This window comes from Falco biarmicus, chromosome 13 (genome assembly GCF_023638135.1).
Source record: "Falco biarmicus isolate bFalBia1 chromosome 13, bFalBia1.pri, whole genome shotgun sequence".
In the NCBI taxonomy this organism is placed as follows: Eukaryota; Metazoa; Chordata; class Aves; order Falconiformes; family Falconidae; genus Falco; species Falco biarmicus.
Window position 1 is genome coordinate 11,857,398 of NC_079300.1, and position 18,681 is coordinate 11,876,078.

The 18,681-nt window shown below is 45.1% G+C and overlaps 1 protein-coding gene across 6 annotated transcripts in view; it reads right to left on the bottom strand.

Annotated features, from left to right (window-relative positions):
• Window positions 1-10,903: 10,903 nt before the first annotated feature.
• Window positions 10,904-18,681, bottom strand: part of ARMC9 (armadillo repeat containing 9) — a 67,586-nt gene continuing 59,808 nt past the window's right edge. For all 6 annotated transcript variants that reach the window (XM_056358708.1, XM_056358706.1, XM_056358707.1 and 3 more), the window contains 2 exons: window positions 15,379-15,551; window positions 10,904-11,950 (listed from right to left, as the gene is read on the bottom strand). In XM_056358708.1, the coding sequence (XP_056214683.1) occupies window positions 11,928-11,950; window positions 15,379-15,551 (196 nt within the window). In that variant the 3' untranslated portion in view covers window positions 10,904-11,927. The remainder of the gene's footprint in view (window positions 11,951-15,378; window positions 15,552-18,681) is intronic.

The window sequence follows — 18,681 nt, forward strand, 5'->3', positions numbered from 1 at the left end:
CAGAAGGATGCTGCCCTGGGGTCAGGCTTGTTTGTTCTCTTCCAGAAGTAGGGCCAGAGAGGTGAAATCTCAAAATCTTGGTGGGAGGAATGCGGTATCTGAAGGGCTGAGATGTGCATTGCAGCACCCTGCCCTCAGGGTTTTTGCCAGGTTTCAGTAGGGGTGAAGTCCACCTTCAGCTCCCTTTCTCCAGTGAAAGGCCACAACCAAAGAAGTTGAGTTTTATAAGCCCAGAGAGAGAGGTGTGAGGGTTTTGCAAGCTGTGCTTAACCTAGAAAAGGCCACCCAGAAGCCGCATTTGCCACGCTCCTGGCCGTGAGATCAAGCCACCGGTGTGGGGACACCACTGCCAACAGCAGCAGCCAGAGCACCCTGTGACTGGTGGCAATGGTCCCACAGCCCTAGTGCAGGGGAAGGACACGGCTCGCCACCAGCTCCCTGCATGTTGCCAAGCTGCTTCAGAGCAGAGGGCAAGCACTGCTGCACTGGACTGCTGTGGAAACGATGCCTGGCAAAACTTTTTTCCACTCTCTCCCTCCCCGTTGTCCTTCCACAAATGCCTGGCTTCGTTAAGGAGCAGGTGGATGGATCCTATCAGCCCCTTAACACAGCCCAGGGAGGGCAGAGGGAGGATGAGACCCACCACTGGGGGCAATGGCAGCTGTGCCAGATGTTACAGCGTCAAACAGGGGTGCTGACAGCCACAGGGAAACAGCTGATGGTTAAGGCTTAACTATACAGACCCCTGGGAGTCCTAGAGCCCAGGGTGACCCCAGTTCCCAGGTTCAGTGCTGCAGAAGTGGGGAAGGGGCTGGTGTACATTTCCCATGCCCCAGTCCTGCAGGGCACTGGATGCTGGGGTGTGCAGGGAACAGGGGAGCCCTGTCCCCACAGACAGCTCCATCCTGGGCTGGTCCTGCATCCCAGGTGGCTCCTAGTCGGCTGGAGCAATCCAGAGGCACCCACCATCCCTCACAGGGTTGAGGCCAGTATCTCTGCTGTTCCTGTTGGCTTTGGGATCAGCCATCCAGCAGCAGAGCCTCAAGTCAAACTGCAGTGCTGCTGGCAAAATTATCTTAACTGCTTGCAAAGGGAGAGCCAATTAATTTCACACCCAGGAAATACAGAGATACTTTTCTCAATAATCTGGAAAAGTAACTGATATACGTGTGGAGGAAGGGGAGAGGCAGAAGAATGTACACTGTATTTATGGAGCTTTTATTTGTCACTGGTTCCTGCACAGCCAGGCCAGACAGCTCTAACCTGCTCTAACCCACTCCCTCCTTTGTGCTGGAATAATTTGTCTGCGTAATACCCAGCAAACACACTGAAGCAACAGAAACCTGACCAGATGCTACCCGCATAAAACAACGTGGCAGGAAAAGGTAAAATTCAGGCTGCGAGTAAAAGGGAGGTACATTAGTCCAAGCAAGAAGCAGCTGTGTTACACTCACTATTACTTCACACCCTGTTATCTGTGGGGGGTATAATAAAGGAAAACTTGGGCTGGGTTTATGCAGCCTCTATCTTTGGCACGCGTTGCATGTTCAGTAGACGTGGAGAATAAGTCAGATCCCCTGTAACAGCTCTTAGCTGATACAGGTACAGCATGGGCCAAGCTCATGAAGATGCAGGATCAAGAGTTTTGCAGTTTCACTGTGAAACTAATAGGATGTAGGAGCTAACCCCCCTGCTTCCCCCTGAACCACGTGAGTGGGGGAGACAAGCAGCTGTCCTGACAAACAAAATCCATTTCTAGCCCTCAGGGTCACAAATACTACAGTCACAAACTATGCCTGATAAAGAAAATAAGCATAAGCTAGTACCGGTCATGTTAACATTCAAGTTTCCAGGCAATCTCCAGCTGCAGCCCCTTAAGCACAACACTGCAGGTCTCCCAGCACAGCAGCTCTGGCTGCCCCAGCTGCACCATCCCTATGTGCAAAGCAACATTTGCGTTTTCACCCTGCACAAACCATTTTGCCCTGCTGCAAGAACACATGACAACACTAAGGGATCACAAGAGTCACTCCTACCAACAACAAACGGGAACCTCAGATCAAATAATGAGGAGTAAAGCAGGACTATTCCTAAAACTCTATACATTTTTGCAGCGAGGTTCAGAGGCTGCCCCACATCTCCCCTGTTCTGTCTCTTGAAATCACCCTATCTACCCTGAGGCAGGTGCAAAGCTCTCTCAGGCTGGGAAGAGTTAAAATAAGGAGACACTTTTAAGCTACTATATTTGCATTTGAGACAACCACCAGCACTGGAGCCACAAAGGTATTTCTCAACTTCTGATGTTCAAGGAGGTCTGAAAGTGGGTGTGGTGGCAAAGTTTCTATTCCTGATTCTTACGTTGTCCGGAACAACCTCAATTCCATATCGATTATGGCACCTAGACTATCATACGACCTTTCTGCACGGTTAAGAGCCTAAGAGAAACTAATTGGTGCATATAGCGTAAAGGTGTGCAAACTCCAGATTTGAGCTGCTGTAAAACAATTTGTGGGTACAAATGGCACTGGGTAATAAACCAGGCTGAAACGCGCCTTTCTTGTACATCTGGTGTTAAATTAACAAACCAGAACTTTTAGCTTCTTGGCTTTCTCCTTCATTTTGTTTCAGAGCACAAGTCTGCACAGAAAGCCAGGCATAGCAGCAGCACATTTGGGGCAGTTGCAGCTCTATACCACATCAGTGTGTGACAAGATGCAGAAGAAAAGCTCTTAGTGATTAAAAAACTGATCTCCTGCTCCTTAGGGCTGAAAAGCAGCCTGCAACAGCTCAGGCACAGTCAGGCAGTGACAGTCTGACCTGGAAGAGCTGCTGCAGTAGCAGGGACCTTTGCCGAATGGATGAAAAAGGGAGCATCACCTCCCAGAGCAGTTTTGCTCTCTTTGATCCAGCCCCAGTGCACAAGGGAACCACCGACAGGGCAGAGATGTGGAGGGAAAAGCCTTCCCCAGAGTTCCTCACAGCTGGAAGCACAAAGACACCACCCATGCACCCCCCATTTTCAGTACCCAGTTCTACAGGGCTTTTGGGTTGCCTTGCCTCCTCTCCAAACTGGGGGTTTGAAGGTGCCTGCTGGGAACTCCCTGGAGATAGAGACAACCACCAGCCCTCACTCCTTTCAGGGCTGTATGCCACATTCTCTCAGATTCCCCCACAAGTGTTCAGGAAATCCCCATTTCTACTCTCTCTATAACTGGTCTGTGTCCAGTAACTGGGTGTCAGCCCTACAAGAGCCCCTGCTGCCATTCACCCAGTTCCTCTGGTGCAGAGCTGGGCTCAGACGAACTGCTGCCTCTCCTGAGTCTTACTGTGCTTCTACTCGTAGCATGTTATGGCCAATTCCAGGCAAAGCACAACACAGACACACACCCTGCCCTGGCTGCGGCTGGGACAGAGTTAGTTTCCTCCACAGTAGCTGGTATGGTGCTATGTTTTGGATTTGGGACCAAAATAGTGCTGATAAGGCAGGGATGTTTCAGCTATTGCTCACACGGCTTTGAAGGACATCTCTGTTTCTCACACCATCCCACCAGCGAGCGGGCTGGGGGTGCACAAGAAATTGGGAGGGGACAGAGCGGGGACAGCTGACCCCAAGTGACCAAAGGGATATCCCAGACCACGTGCCATCATGCTCAGCAATAAAAACTGGGAGAACGAAGGACTTATTATGGTGTCTGTCTTCCCACGTAAATTACGTATGATGAAGTAACTGTTCCTGCTTCCTGGAAATGGCTAAACACCTGCCTGCCGTGGGAAGCAGTGATTGAATTCCTTATTTTGCTTTGCTGGTGTACACAGTTTTTGCTTTACCTATCAAACCGTCTTTATCTCAGTCCACAAGTTTTCTCACTTTCATCCTTCTGCTTCTCTCCCCATCCCACTGGGGGGTGAGTGAGCCAGCAGCTGTGCGGGGCTGAGCTGCCCACCTGGGTTAACCCACAATATATCCCTAAGGTCGTGGCAGTAACACCTCCCCCATAATCTCCAGCGTGCCTAACCAAGGACATATTTCCCCAGGAGCTGATTTTCTAGCAAGGACAGGGTATTCCCAGTACAAACCATACTCACAGCCCAGAGGAAGGTCATTCAAAGAAACACGTGGGCAACGCCAGTAACCATGCCAAGCAGCAGGACCAGTCAGCTTCACAGAAGGTAAGGCTGCCTGCAACTTTGCCCAGGCGAGTGCAGGTGCTTTGCCCAGCACAACAGCTGGTGCTGGTAGAAAGAAGCAAGATATTTCGCCAGCAATGCACTGTCCTGTCCCATTCCCCAGGAATGGTTTAAGAGGCATCTAACGAAGCTCAGAGGTCTCACTGTTGGCAAGGTGAGAACACTTCAGTGGCTGACTTGCCCAAAACTGTTATCATTTACGAGATGGTTTTGCATGACGTACTGGCGTCAGAAGTCAGTAGACAAACCTAATGAGAGATTTTAATCAGCCCCAGCACAAAAGGAAGGAGATTCCTGCATAATACCAGAGACTGAAAAGCTCTCTTTTGGGATCAGCTCTGCTCTGCAGGAAGAGGCTGTGGTACAGGTGAAAAGGCTACAGCCAGCACTCACAAGACAGACATCCAGCCAGTTTTTTGAGAGCTCCAGCCTGAGCCAAGCACCTTTCAAAACCTCCTTTGCCACTGCAATGCACAAACACCATTCAGCCCTATGGAATAACTCCTATTGCAGGAAAAAATAAGGCACCCCCCACCCCCTAAACAAAACAAAGAGGGGGGGAAGGAAGCAGAGCCAGGAAACTACAAGGACACTCTTAGAGAGGCCACTGCTGCAGGATAAAGGATCAGACTTTTACGCACATACTGAGGTTCCTTCTGAAACTCATTTCAGGCACCTGAACAAAACTATCAGCTTTCCACGAAGGCTCAAACCATCCCCTGCTGCCAGCGAGGAAAAAGTGCTTGTAGAAAACTACCTTCGTCCTCACAGCTGCCTGGGGGAAGCTGGACTAGGTTGAAATACAGGACATATTTCTGTCTCACCAGTGACAAGTAATGAAAATACTGTCAAGTAATGAAAATAATGAGATGTAAAGCAAGGATACCTCTTTTTCAGATTGGACTCTACAGACACAAATGCATTATTGTCATCAGAAAGGTGTAAGATCACTTAGTTTGGTTTTGGTTAAAAATTCTTGGTCTCTGCCCTGCAGATAAACATGACCCAGAAGCCAAGACACCCTGCTAGGACTCAAGATGAAACTGGTTCTCATTGCTGCCATTTCTGGGCGACTTGGGAGGTCACATACAATTGCTGACACTGGCTTCTGCTTCAGTTGCTGTAAACATGTGGTCAGAGAAACTGGGAAGCCCCAGCAAGACTTGTGGAAGTTCACAGTTGCTTAGACTCACCTTCCTGCAACGCCCAGCACGACTTTGTGAAACCTGCATCCTCATCACCTGCATCCTCAGAGGCATAAAGATAACAAGGGTTAGAGAGAAACAGAGACTTATGATGCTCTCTCCTTGCCCCTCCCCAAAGCACATTGAGGTTTTAAGCTACAGTACAGGACACAGCCATTTAGCTACTCAAGATTTTCATCTATGTGGAAACTGAATCAAAAGTAAATTATTTCTCTCCCATTCTGCACGAATGGGGAACCATTCTCTGCGATGGTCAGGTCCTGAATTTGAATGAGATGACACTAAGTTCAAACTAGCTCCACATACATAAGACTGAAAAACTCAACCAAGCCAATTTTTAAGTTTTGGGAGAAGCACACCAAATTTTTCTTGCTGTTACTGTGTATTGTGGCAGGGCCTAAAAGCCTTAGTTACTGGCTAAGCTGCTTGTGTCCTCATATCGTGTAAGCACTAAGGTTGTCAATGAACCATGGGACCAGTTGTGCTGGTTCATAAGCCATGACTTGCCCCAGTTGCAGTGTGGCTACACTGGCTCAGCCGCTCCAGACAGTCCCAATCCCTGGGTCTGGGCTGAAACAGAATAGCAATGGCAGCTGTTACCAGTATTGCTGGGGCATGGAGTGATGGGATCCTCAAGAACTGCTACTGTACTTTGCCAGTGGATCACTCCCTGAGGTGGTGGTTCATGACTAGGAGCTCCATGGCATTGAGCTTTTGGTGCAGTTAGGATGGAAATGCTGGCTGTTTCAAACAGCCCCGTTTCCACAGGGCCTGAGGATGGAGGGGGCTTAAGTGAAACAGAACTGTTTTCCTCAAGTCCCAGAGCTGCCACGCTGCTCACTTGGAAAAGAAGGAAGAAGACAGGAGCCAGTTTTGTGGAAAATCATGGTAGGCCATGATCTGCTGAGTTAACATAAAAACAAAAAAAAGAAAAAAAAAGAGGGAAAAAAACGGCAAGTCATCTGCTTAATAGGAGCCAGTCCATTAGGATACTGCAAATTCGATCCAGGGGAAAAGCAGTTAGAGAAAAGGGTAAAAATTTCAGTGAGACATGCTGCTTGACAAAGAATTCATTTGGTGCTAATGGCCCTGCTTCTTGCTACCAACATGAACCACACTCCCAAAAGGCAGTGCATGAGCAGACATGAACAATAAAGTGATTTGTTCTCAGGAAGCATTCAACCTCTGCCAACAGTCAACCGGATCCAGACAACGGCTAGGGCAGTCAGACCGGCACATGGCAGACCAAATGAGGAACTGTATCACTTGGCACGGAGCTGCTATTTCCAGCACTTACATCCCATCCTCATGTTAGCTCAACTTTTTCACTCTTCAGAGGAAGAGGACTGTGCATCTAATGAAGTCTGGACCCACAAAGGCCAGAATTTTTCCTTGAGATCAGTAGGTGGAGGTGTCCTCGCCTCATAAAATCCCTTAGTAGGTGGTCTGGTTTTCAGATAGCCTCAGCATTCATAGCTGTCAGCTACAGCTTAATATATAAAACACTTTAAACACCTGCAGGATAAACCTTACTGTTTCAGGTATCCACTCATTTTTACTTGCCCTTTTTATTCTTTTAATTAGCAGAATTAGCTCTCAGCATCATTAAAAGAAAAACAAACAAAATGAATACTTTAAATTAGACTTTTAAGATGAAAACCAGCAAGGCATACTGGAAACCATTTTTTAAATTAAATACAGTGCTAGGTCACTCACACTCAGAGCGAACAAAGTAACTGATGCTCCCCAAATCTGTGGACTTAAAATCACGTCAGAACAGCATTCCCCATATTTGAAGAAGAAGAAACCAAACATTTAAAGCTGGCACCTGGATTTCTTACTGTTTGTGTGAAGCATTTTCACTTTCACTGCAATAAATTACTGCCCTAGTTTCTTGGAAACTTGGACCATACGCCAAGGACTGCTGAGAGAACTTGTAATAAAAGGAGGACACGTTCCAGAAACTTATTAGATGTCCTAGGGTGTGCGACTCAGCCTGTTGTTTGGAGAGCATCAGATCCTTAAAGAGCAGAAAGTTGGATCACAATCCTTTAACGGAATACAATGCCCTTCCACTGCAGGGTAGAAAGCAGTCTGGAGCTGGGAAGAAACTTGCTTTGAAATATCAGATCCCAACCACTGACAAGACGCCAGGCTAGAAGACTTACTGGTCTGATAACGCAGTAGGACAATGTTGTATGTTCTGTAACCAGAAGTTGGCTTCTTTTTAAAATCTGTTAGCAGCAGATTCCCATACAGCTTGGCCAGAACAGTCTGGTTTTAAAGTCTGTTTTGTTTGTCTTGAAACATCTTGCTGCTTCTCACCCATCAATAAATTCTCAAGAGTCCCACTCCTTTTACAGTTTATACAAATAGCAGTGGTTAGGAAAGCGCAGCATTGCCTGGAGAAGCCCACACGGCTTAGTCACAGAGGTATTCTGACACGTAGCTCCCACCAGGGTCAGTGGAGGTTTGCATGGCTACATCGATACCCTCCTTGCTAGCCATGCCCACACATCTCAAGCTCCCTGGGCCACACGGCGCAGCCAGGTGTGTCCGAGGGGCCTCACAGACTCCGTTAGCTCACAACACCGAGCAAGGTGCGCCTCCCAGCCTTGCCTCTCCCGGGCAAGGGCTTCCTCCCACACTGAGCCAGACTGCGGGCAAGTGTGAGGATGGTCCAAACTGGCAGGAAGGTCTGGCTCAAGGATGAATTCAAGCCCCAAGCTACAAGGTAAGTCTGGATGTGCTTCAATAGCTGGGGGGAAGGTAGCTTGCTTGCTTTTCTGCTGCCACCACTCAAAGACATGCATGAATGCAACACACTGCTTTTTATCTCTCACTGTAACCTCCACCACCGCCATTTATAAAGACTAGTGGAATTTTGTTTAAAGGAAACAAAGTCAAACCAAGCAACCACTGTCACTCCCCATCACAGCAGTATTTCTCCTCCAGGTAACTTCCTTGGTTGCCTTCTCCTACACACTTAAACTCTCCAACGAACAACCCTTCTGACACCAAACCAATGTCACTGGTGGCATCCCACATGCCAAGGCTCTCTCCATGAGAGACCATGAACAATGAATGGCTTGTGCCTGCTTTGCAACACTTCTGAGCAAACAACGCTATCTCTGCAGAGGCAGGCCAGGCTGAATAGAACCTGTGCTTTCAACTCATGTGGAGACAAAACTGTTGGGGACAGACTTTGTTGGTAATAAAAGAGAGTGAAACGTAAACAAATGCACACCCTAAAAGTTCATCAAACCCCAAACAAACCTATCAAAAAGACAAAGAAAAAGAAACCCTTTAGAAGCATTTTTACCCAGTCACTGCCAGATAATTTTAAAGCACTTGTACAGAACAAGCCCTCCATGCAAATTTAAATAGACTTACCAGTTTACATCTCACATACAACACTGTCCATAAACAAAATCATGCTGAATATAGAGAAATTACATCTAAAAGACATGCTAGCACCACACAGCACTTTGGTCCCAGAAGAAGTTCCCTTGCAGATCTGTGTGTCTTATGCAATAGCTGTATTTGCTTATTGTAAACAAAATTGCAGCCACTTCAAGTACAAACACACCCCTCTTATTCAGGCAGGCCATTTCCACTGCTCCCATTATGAACTTACCAGGGTGGCGGTATATCTAGCAAAAGCCTCTACATGGCATATAGAAAAAATACCTAACAACTTTTAAGAGGGAGGTGCAGAATTTGCTATGTATGTGTTATTGACCTCTACCCAGGGACCTTTCAACCCTGAATGGTGGAGCACTACCAACAAAGGCAGAATCAACATTTTTCTTTCATTAGCTTCAAAACCTTCCGAATGGCATCACAGGGGCTTTTTGGGGCTTTTTGTGAACAACACAGGAAAGGAGGACACTTTACTGCATTGGCCCCTCAACTTACTGCTCAGCAGATAATTAATTTCTAAGCATATCCATAGTTTCTCTGAAGTATTTGGAAAATGAAGTTTCTCAGGCACTAACATAAAAACTGGTCTCACTTTTCAAACTCTACACTCACACTTCAAAACATCTAAGAATTGAACATGGAAAAACATGCCTATAGAGTTCTGCATTGCAACAGGCCAGAATAAGAAATGAACGCTCAAGTACATACGCTTCAGCTTGTTGACTGCAGTACCGTTCCGCAAGATGCATTTCATTTTTCACGAATCTTGGTATCGTGGAGCAGTTGTAGCTGTACCTACCAACCACCTTCAGCTGACCTGTAAGGAGTGATACAGTTTTGACCTCCTAATGGTAAAGCCAGTGAGGTTTTTGGGGTGGTTGCTCCCCCTGCCCCAAAATAGTCTACACTCAACACTGTTCAAAAGCTGCTCTGCATCTGAGAATCAGATCTGTTCCAATACGAAACTCAGCACTGCTATAAAATAAATAAAACTCAACTGCTGGAGCATTGTGTTACCCTTCTGTGTTATCCACGTATGCAAATGCATGCGCTTAGCACTTCAGTGTTAACAACTTGGCCATTGGTTTTACATGCTGGAAAAAACAGCATTTCAAAGGAAGAAGAAAAGCCGCCTACCCTGGAAAACCACTAGGTGAGTTTTTACGGCTGTTTTCCATTAGCCCTTTGTGAACCAGAGGACATTTTTCCACTAATTGTGTTTATTAACTCTGAGAGGAGTTGGATGAATCTAAGCACAAGTCAGAGATCTGTTGTGATTTCTTTGTCTAGCACGGAGATCTATGCCACACAGGCTATCAAGTGTTTATAATCACTTTATGTTCTATTTAGTTTGGGAATTAAAGCAACACCCATACTTTGCCCGCTTTATGTTAGACCTTTAGATACCCTGAAGTTACCGAGCAGTAAACTATAACTTCCGCACAAATATGCTAGATAATAAACCAGGGGTGCCTCCTCCTATAAAACAACCCGATTCCAATTTAAAATCTATTATCCAAAGGGGTTACCTGAAGTTGTGTGTGGGAGCTCTTCCTGCAAACACCTGACACAGCATCACTGATATTGGCAGGTTCCATGGGAACTGCATCACACCAGGAAATGGCCTTGACTCCTCAGTTGCTGGCACAACTCAAGGCCTCCGCAGAGGTGTAAAGCTTTCTTCTGGTTCTAAGGAAATGACTGGTGGCTTTACAACTCTCTGCTCTAGGGGAAGGCAGTGTCACTATCAGAGCTTTTTACCTTTCACACTGTGTTCCACTTGTTTGTTTCTCAAACTCCAAATGGAAATGCCAGAACAAAAGCCTTACCTTTTCCCTTTTTGTACCTGTTAAAGCATTTGCTTTTGAAGTCCACCTGTGGCAAATATGCTGCCTGCTTTTTGTGCACTGCTGCTGAGGCAGCAGCCAAATTCAAAGATAAACTGCATTAGTTGCTGTTGCTCTAACAGCTCTGTCACATGAGGGGGTGTTACTGTAAAGCCAACCCTCAGTGAAGACTTTAGTGTTTCCCGGTCCCTGTTACTTTTGAGAGAAACAACAACAAAGAGCACTACCTTTGTAACTCACTGGCAGAACTAACTGCTGGGGTTTTTATTTAGTTGGAGGGCTTCCTGACCTCTCTTGCCCAGCCAGCACTTCAGATTCACTGAAGACCAGCACAAAATCCGTAAGACATAACCAGACCATTGCTCAGAACCGATACATATAAAAAAGCAACAAAGACCAAAGATTGTCCACAGCCACATGTAAAGAGAAAGTTACTTCTGATCTGTTCATGTTCTTATGGTTTCTTCTATGAATGAAGTCCGTCCTTCCAGCAGAAAAAATGGATTATTCATTCCACAAATGTTAAACTAGAATTAAGAAAAAAACGTAGGAAGAAGGAATAGGAGTAATTGCTGCAGATAAAGCTGCTGATCAGATCAAGAGGTGAGCATGGATGCTGCCTTGGGCACTGGCACGGTGTTTTTCAACTGCCACAGGTCCATCACAAGTTAATGAAATACTTTCTCTCCAGTCTCTGGTGGCCAAACACAGATCTCGCTCCACACAAGACAGCTCCAGGCAGTGAGGCTCTGCACATATGGTGCACATTTTCCCTCCTAGTGCAGAACCTTTGAACAGATACCTTCCAACTCATTACAAAGGTGTAATTTAAAAAAAGCAAGTGGCAGGCTAGTTCAGCAAGCAATATGTAAAAAAGACAGTTAATTGGTCAGACTCATGTGCTGAGCCCTACATACTGTCTCCAAAGGCCCTTTACCCTGGGACACAGAAGGCATAGAGCAAAAGTTTCTTCTCAAGGTGGCAACGTCAATATAGAGTAAACTATTGGAGACACTGGGACTATATTCATCTCCCGTATCAGTCCTGGGCTGCTGCTGCGACCTTGAATTGTAGTAACAAGGCTCTTGTCTTGGCTAGTTTTAGAGACAACAGGTGCATTCCATCAGATAATGCCTGAATCACTGTGCAATGCCAGTGAGCAACCTCACCCTCTTCTCTGCAGGTTGCCAGTAAAGCTCATTACAGGAAGCTGGCTCTGTCCTTCAACAATGTGACAGGCGAGTCTCGAGGAAAGGAGCTGTTCTCACTTCCTGTAGGACTGGCTGCCTGCAGAAAAATGGCAAGAAAGGGTCTGTCAGCTGAAAGCAGTATTTATTACAAGACAGGAGCTGCCTGAGGGCAACACTTGTTCAACCTGTACAGTGACACAAACACCACAAAGAACACGCACAAAGGCACCTTAACCACTGATGTTTCAGCTTAAAAATGCAGAATGTACTGATGGCAGCCACTTGTCAGGGGACACTGAAAGAACTTGTGGAGGAGCAGGGAGTCACCAGGGCCCAGTTGCATTCCCGACAGTAATAATTTCTTTTCTTCTGGTAAAGATTTCTGTACTACCCTAGCTCCGCTGTGCCCTAGACAGGACTCTCTACACTGCAAACAGCTTGAGCATGCCCAAGCAGAGTTGCTTGGAGCAGATGCAGCGTAACAGAGTAGCTTAAACATTCAGCCATGTCCACATGAGTGCATAAGCACAGCTGAAAGTCTAAACTTGGAGGTCTACCCCCTGTTCTAGCCATGCTGCCAGTGTTACTTACCCCTGTACCAGCTAGGAAGTGGAATCCACAGAAAATCCCAGAATAGCTGGTTTTATCTGGAGGAGCTTGGTTTTGCTTAAAGGTACAGCTTTAGAGCTCAGCTAACAGCAGTGGGCTACATCTCAGGCAGGAATCTGGTCCCAGGCCTGCAGCTGCACTAAGTACCTGTGCTTCCTCTGCATTCCTCAGGCATTCCACACACTCCATGCTCCAAGAGGAGCAGTTCAGCTAGTCCAGCTAGGCTCATGTAAAAGCAACTTATTTCCAGAAAATAGACCTCTAATAAATATTTAAAAGCAAGCTAAAAACGTGTCTCTAAAATAAGTGAGCACATAGAGTAAGTACAATCAGAAACTCATGTTTTTCTCATCATGCCTGTCAGCTACAAACCCGTGTATTTCTCCAGAAATACCAAGAAACCCACAAACTAAAGACAGTCTGCCACTGAGACAGAGCCTCTTACAAGCTGACATGCCTACGTAGTCAGCCAAAGGGAGACAACAACTGCTGAAATCTACTGATTGCTGATATCTGTGCATCTGATATAATTTTTGACTTACAGATGATTCAGCTAGAAAATTAAACAAACAGTAGCACAGAGCTTTACTAGGGAAACATTAGGGGCTTACTGGCTTCAGATGCCTTCCCTGCACCTTTAAGTAATGGTTGGGAATTACCTTTGAGAGCCTTAACTTTGGACATAGGTGCTTAAAGCCCTTTTTAGTCCTTTAAAAATCTGGTCCTTATCACCTTCCTCTCACTTTTCCCAATTATAAACACCTGTGTGAAAGCCCCTGCAAGATGAACAATAACTAATAGGTGCCCTGTGACAGCAGACAACAATGCAGGATACATATAAGCAGAGTGAATGGAAAACTACTTGTTTGCAAAATAATTTCTTCGCTATTTTAGCGGAAAGATAAGAGTTTAATATTCAGTTGCTGACACCAACTCTGTCTCATGACACAGGTGGACAGATAGAAAACAAAAACTTGGGAGAAAAGGAAAATGGACACATAGCTAAGATGTGATGCCTGCTACAAATTCAGCTTTAGGATGCGCAGACACAGCAAAGATAGGAGCTATATTGTAAGACAAATCCTATCCAATAAAAATTAGAAGAATCCAAGAGTCTGGTCTTTAAAATTACTTATACTGAATCAACAAGGAAACCCAAGCGATGTAGAACTCTGATTACGCTCTGCTTTAATGCAATTTCAAAATAAAATAATTATACACTGTGACACTGGAAAAGGAACTTACTCCAGAGCCCTACAAGAGCAACCTAAGTATGTTGCATTTTTCATAGGACATGCACCCGGAGTGTAAAGACACCCTGGAGAAACTAGAACGTGCAGAGGAGTTTTGTGTGCACACATACACACTATGCTTTTCCCTTCTTCAGCAGAGCTCCTTTTCAATGAGCCAGCGCTTTTGTAAATGAACTGAGACAGGAACCAGGGACAGACTCCCAGGTGTTAACAGCACATTCAGTCAGGGCAGAACAGTGCTCCTGTCACAGGAAACAGAAAGCACTGATGTCAGAGGTAAAACACAGGACATATGCAGCAAAAGTAAAGCTGAAAGAGCTGGCAGTATTACCTAAGCACAGGACCGTTCAAACAAGTCCTCTTTAGGTCAAAACCTCCCTTAACCACCAAGGACATTCCCTTCCACTGCGTCATCTGTACTCCCTGAATGAAACCATGCCACCTCCCTGCACACGCAACTGTGTGGAATGACAGTGAGTGAGCAACACAGAAGACTTAGGAAGCTCTTTCCAGTTATGTTGCTGATTTACTAGGTTATTTCAATTCTCTGTGCTCCGTTTTCCCTACCTGTAATGAGGAACTAACAAAATACACACACTTCAGATTTCTTGGGAAGGTTTGCAGGGTACTACGAGTTACCATGTTTTCGTGAAATATTTAAAGATAACAGTTACAGCTGAAGAACAGAGCTAATGTTACACTGTGATCAAATAGTCATCACTAAACTTACACCACATTTGAAATTTAAATACACAGCACATGGCTCCTACCATTTTCATTGATGATGGGCCCAGAGGTGTATTAGGTGTATTTGAATTTAGCTAGTTCTATCCACGCTGCAGGGAAAAAGCATTACTGAAGAATGAATCTTTCTTCCCTGCCCCCCTGCCCCTCCCCCCACAAAAAAAAACCCAAAAACCTAACTCCCCACAACTTACACACTATACACCTGTTTTACTGTTGGGTGAGCATCTGAGATCAACGTTTCCACTTAATGGGCTTGCGTTGGCTGCTTAAAGCAAGCGTCCTCCATACTTTCCCTCCAACCTTAAGTCACAGCCACCTCTCTTCCAAGCCCACCACAAACTAGTACTGCTTAAACTTCTTCAGGCAACGACACATCCATATGGCTCTTAAATACAAGTCTCCAGCAGAATGGTGACTGCCACAAGCAGCCCAACATGTGTGGCTGCCTGCTTACGAGGCTGCCCTGAGCCTATCTTCTGAACTGCCTGACATCTGGTCTACATTCAGTAGACACACTGTAGACAGTGCAGACACACCCAGGGATCCAAATTCAAGAACATTAAACAGTTTACACAGTGGAGTGAACAAGTGTCTAAAGAAAAGGAAAAAGTCTAATGACATTAGACAAAGTCTGAGCCTAGAAGCTTCCCCCCCAGACTTCTGAGAATTTGGGCCACTTTTCTCCACCCAGAGACAGGAAAAAGCATGTCTCCTAACCGTTCACATGACAGCCTGGAAATAGGAGCAGTGTTTGGCAGGATATAATTACGTGGTTGTACAACCTGCAGACGACAAGTACAATGTCATATACTCCTGGCACATTTGTAGCATACGACTTCATTCCTGGAGAGCTACTACAGTGCTCCCTCCTTTCCCACCCCAAGGACTGACAAACAGATGACTCTTCCCCACTTACTCTGTTGGCTCCTTGTGGATGATCCTGAGGAGCTGGGACGGCTGGTTTGTTGGGGTCCAGACTGAGAGAACTGTGGGGCAATGCCTGGGACCTTTCCCTTTCTAGGGCTGGCACTCTGCACTTCAGGAGTGCGAGGAATCTTAGGTTTGCTGGTGAAGGCTGAGGGAAACTCACTGTAGGAGGAGATGGAAAGGGTTAGCAATGCATGGAGAAGTATGTATGCATAGTACGTCTGCAACCAAGTGAAACCTGCAGTACGTGCTGTGACAGCATGACTGACTGCTCAAAATTCAGGGAAACTGCACATGGAAAGGAACATGACACCACAGGTACTGTTCTGGGGCATGTACTCACCACACAGCCTCTAAATCTGGCTCTATGGACCTGTCTATCCCACTCAAACCTGGTTTTTTGGACAACAGGATTGAACAGGTTTAGTTAGGTCCCCTCCAAACAAGTAATAGATCTTTAGCTTGTTTTCTGTTGTATTTATCACACAGACTTAATCTGAGGTGCAAAAACCATATATATATATAATATATATATATATGCGCTACAGCACAGGAATACATGGTTTTAGGGCACAGACACTATTATTTCTCCCAGGTATAGGTCACAGTCTTGGCAGACAGAGGCAGCCTCCCTGGCTCCTGGCTGTGACCACATTTGTAGCACTCCCTGAAGGCTTGGTCAAAAGAGCAAAGAGCTGTGATGGCATCTATGAAATAAATTCCCTAAGCACACAGGTTTCTTGTTCACACTAAGAACATAAACCAGCTGCTGCTATCTTGCAGTCTGCTTGTGTTGCAAGAATACTGTTCTTTAAAATTTAGTCCATGACTGCGTGAGGATACACTGCCCTTCCCTCCCCCGAGCACCAACATATTCTTTCCCAGGTACAAAAATGGAGGCTACCAGGAAACACCAAGTCTCTAAAATAGTTCTAATCTATAGTCATGTTTGCTTTAGTAAGTCAATTTTATCTTAAAAGGAGAAAAAGTTAAACTGAAGGAGCAGCTACATGAAAAAGCTCATCATATTAAAAAAGGACATAAAAGCAGAACGAAAGGCAGGAGAGCGAAAAAGTCACTATCCAAAGACAGGTGATTAAAATGGAAAGTCCCGGTGTTATTAGCTCCATGAAAAGAACCCTTTGTGACCATCAGAAAGGGTGATTAGGAGGATTTTCGAGACATGTAATCTCCCCTCCTCCCCTGGGAATGCTGCTGAGTCAGTGCTGATTAGCCCATCCATACCCGTGCTTCACCTTACAGGGAGATGTGAGCTAGTGTTTCTTTTGTATTTTAAATAGCATTAATTGTCTATATTTTGCATATGTATATGCTAACCATTAAGGACAGAGGCATTGCTAACTGGCCTGCTAAGAGCCATCTCTGCAGCCCTCTACCTATCTCTATTAGAAGTGTTACACTTGTCTCATTTCAAAGGAGGAGGTGGCAGATGGCAGCAGAAACACACCAGCAAAACAGATCCAAGAAAGTAAGATTGGCTATATAAAACCCCAAGGCACGGACCACTGACATGTTTAAATATCTCTCTCCATAGTACAGTCTCATTGTTACTGCTTTTTTGTCATTTCATTCATTTTGGTCTTGAACCAAAGCTGGGTGAGCCGGGTTTTCAATTCTCTAGTGCTCTCCACGGTAACCTCATGTGTACTACGGTATGTTAATGTGGATAAAAAAGGGAGATCCAACAGCCTCACAGCAGTTTATAAGCTATAAATGAGCTTTTTTCCCCCTTACTCAGCAATCGATAACAAAAACCTGGACCTGTATTCCCATATACTGAGAAGCGTTTTTACAGCCATCAACAATTTTTACAAGAGTTCCACCGCAGTAACGTGGGCAGCTAGGTAAGGCTGTAAGCACTTTGGAGACAAAGCAAAGTACTGCAACCAGAGTAACTATATTTTACCAAAAAAAAAAAGATACACACAATGTTCACACAGGATGGCTCACACCTTTGCAAACTCTTCAGGGAAGGATTATATGACATAAACTGGTAGCAAACACTGAAAAAAACCCCTGCTGTTTTTCTTACAGGATGCAGAGCAGATCTTGGTCTCTTCGTGCCCGGGTGTCACAGAACCACCTCATCTTTTACAACATCAATAAACAGGCCAAGATCAACAGAAAACAATTAAGCCTCAGAATAACACAGAAAACTGCTATTTGGCATCCTTTAGAACTTGGTGAGATGAAGAAAGAAGCAGAAAAATCTGCTGTGGGAAAATGTTCTGTAGTATTTGGTAAAGGAGTCATTTATGACAAGGTGTGGTAATTTGAGAGCAAGTGCTGGAACAAAAAAACCCACCACAACCCACAAGCAAACAAACCCATAACAAACTTACACAGAAGCCTACATTTGCACTGAAAAAGAAGAAAACTGTTTATTTGGAAACAATGGAAAGAATTGGTTATAAAAAAAGTGCACAACAGACTGACACTGGGATCAGAATAATCAACCAAGAGACACGACAGGAGTTAAACACACAAAGATGAGTTAGATCATTTTCTGCAAGAGAAATACACTCGGGACTTTTGGCCATTTTTAACAGCTTACCAGAAAAAAAAAGACCATTAGAAACCTAAGACAACCCTGCAAAGTTTAAGATCTTTATTATGATGATTCTGGACATAGTCACAATAAAAGGGCTTTTTTCAGCCAGCCACAATTGTAAGCTTAAGTCTATTACAAATTTATCCTTCATTAGCTAAAAAGCACAACAGATCTATATCCTTACATGATCAAAATGCAGTAAGGAATAGCAAGCAGGAGCAGCAGTCTGACATACATCAGCTAGAACAATCACTTACTCCTGCAGAAATAAACAACTGCAATAGACATGTCACTACTAGGGTCTCATTCTTCTCTCAAACTGTTTAAGCTTTCTTATCCCTGTGTGGTTCAATTCCCAATTTATACTGCTAAGGAAGAGGGGAAATAGCAGTGACTGCTTCATCACCACAACTCAGCCCTCCTTTTCTCATACGTACCTCTTCTATGAAGGTCTTGATATTTGCCTAGTAGGAAGGCTACATCTCTTGCAGTGGTCAAAACTATCACTGAAGCATCGATTTATTCACTCTGTTTGTTTTGCAAACTAATTAAAGTATGCTTCCAAGAATGAAAGAATGAAAAGGCAGGTCTAGCTATTGCAACACCAACATATTAACAAATATTAACAGGATACCCTGTGTTCATTTGGATTGTGAACAGCTATATTCCCACATCCGTAACTCGAGGCTGCATTTGAAAATAAAAATTACTGTATGTATG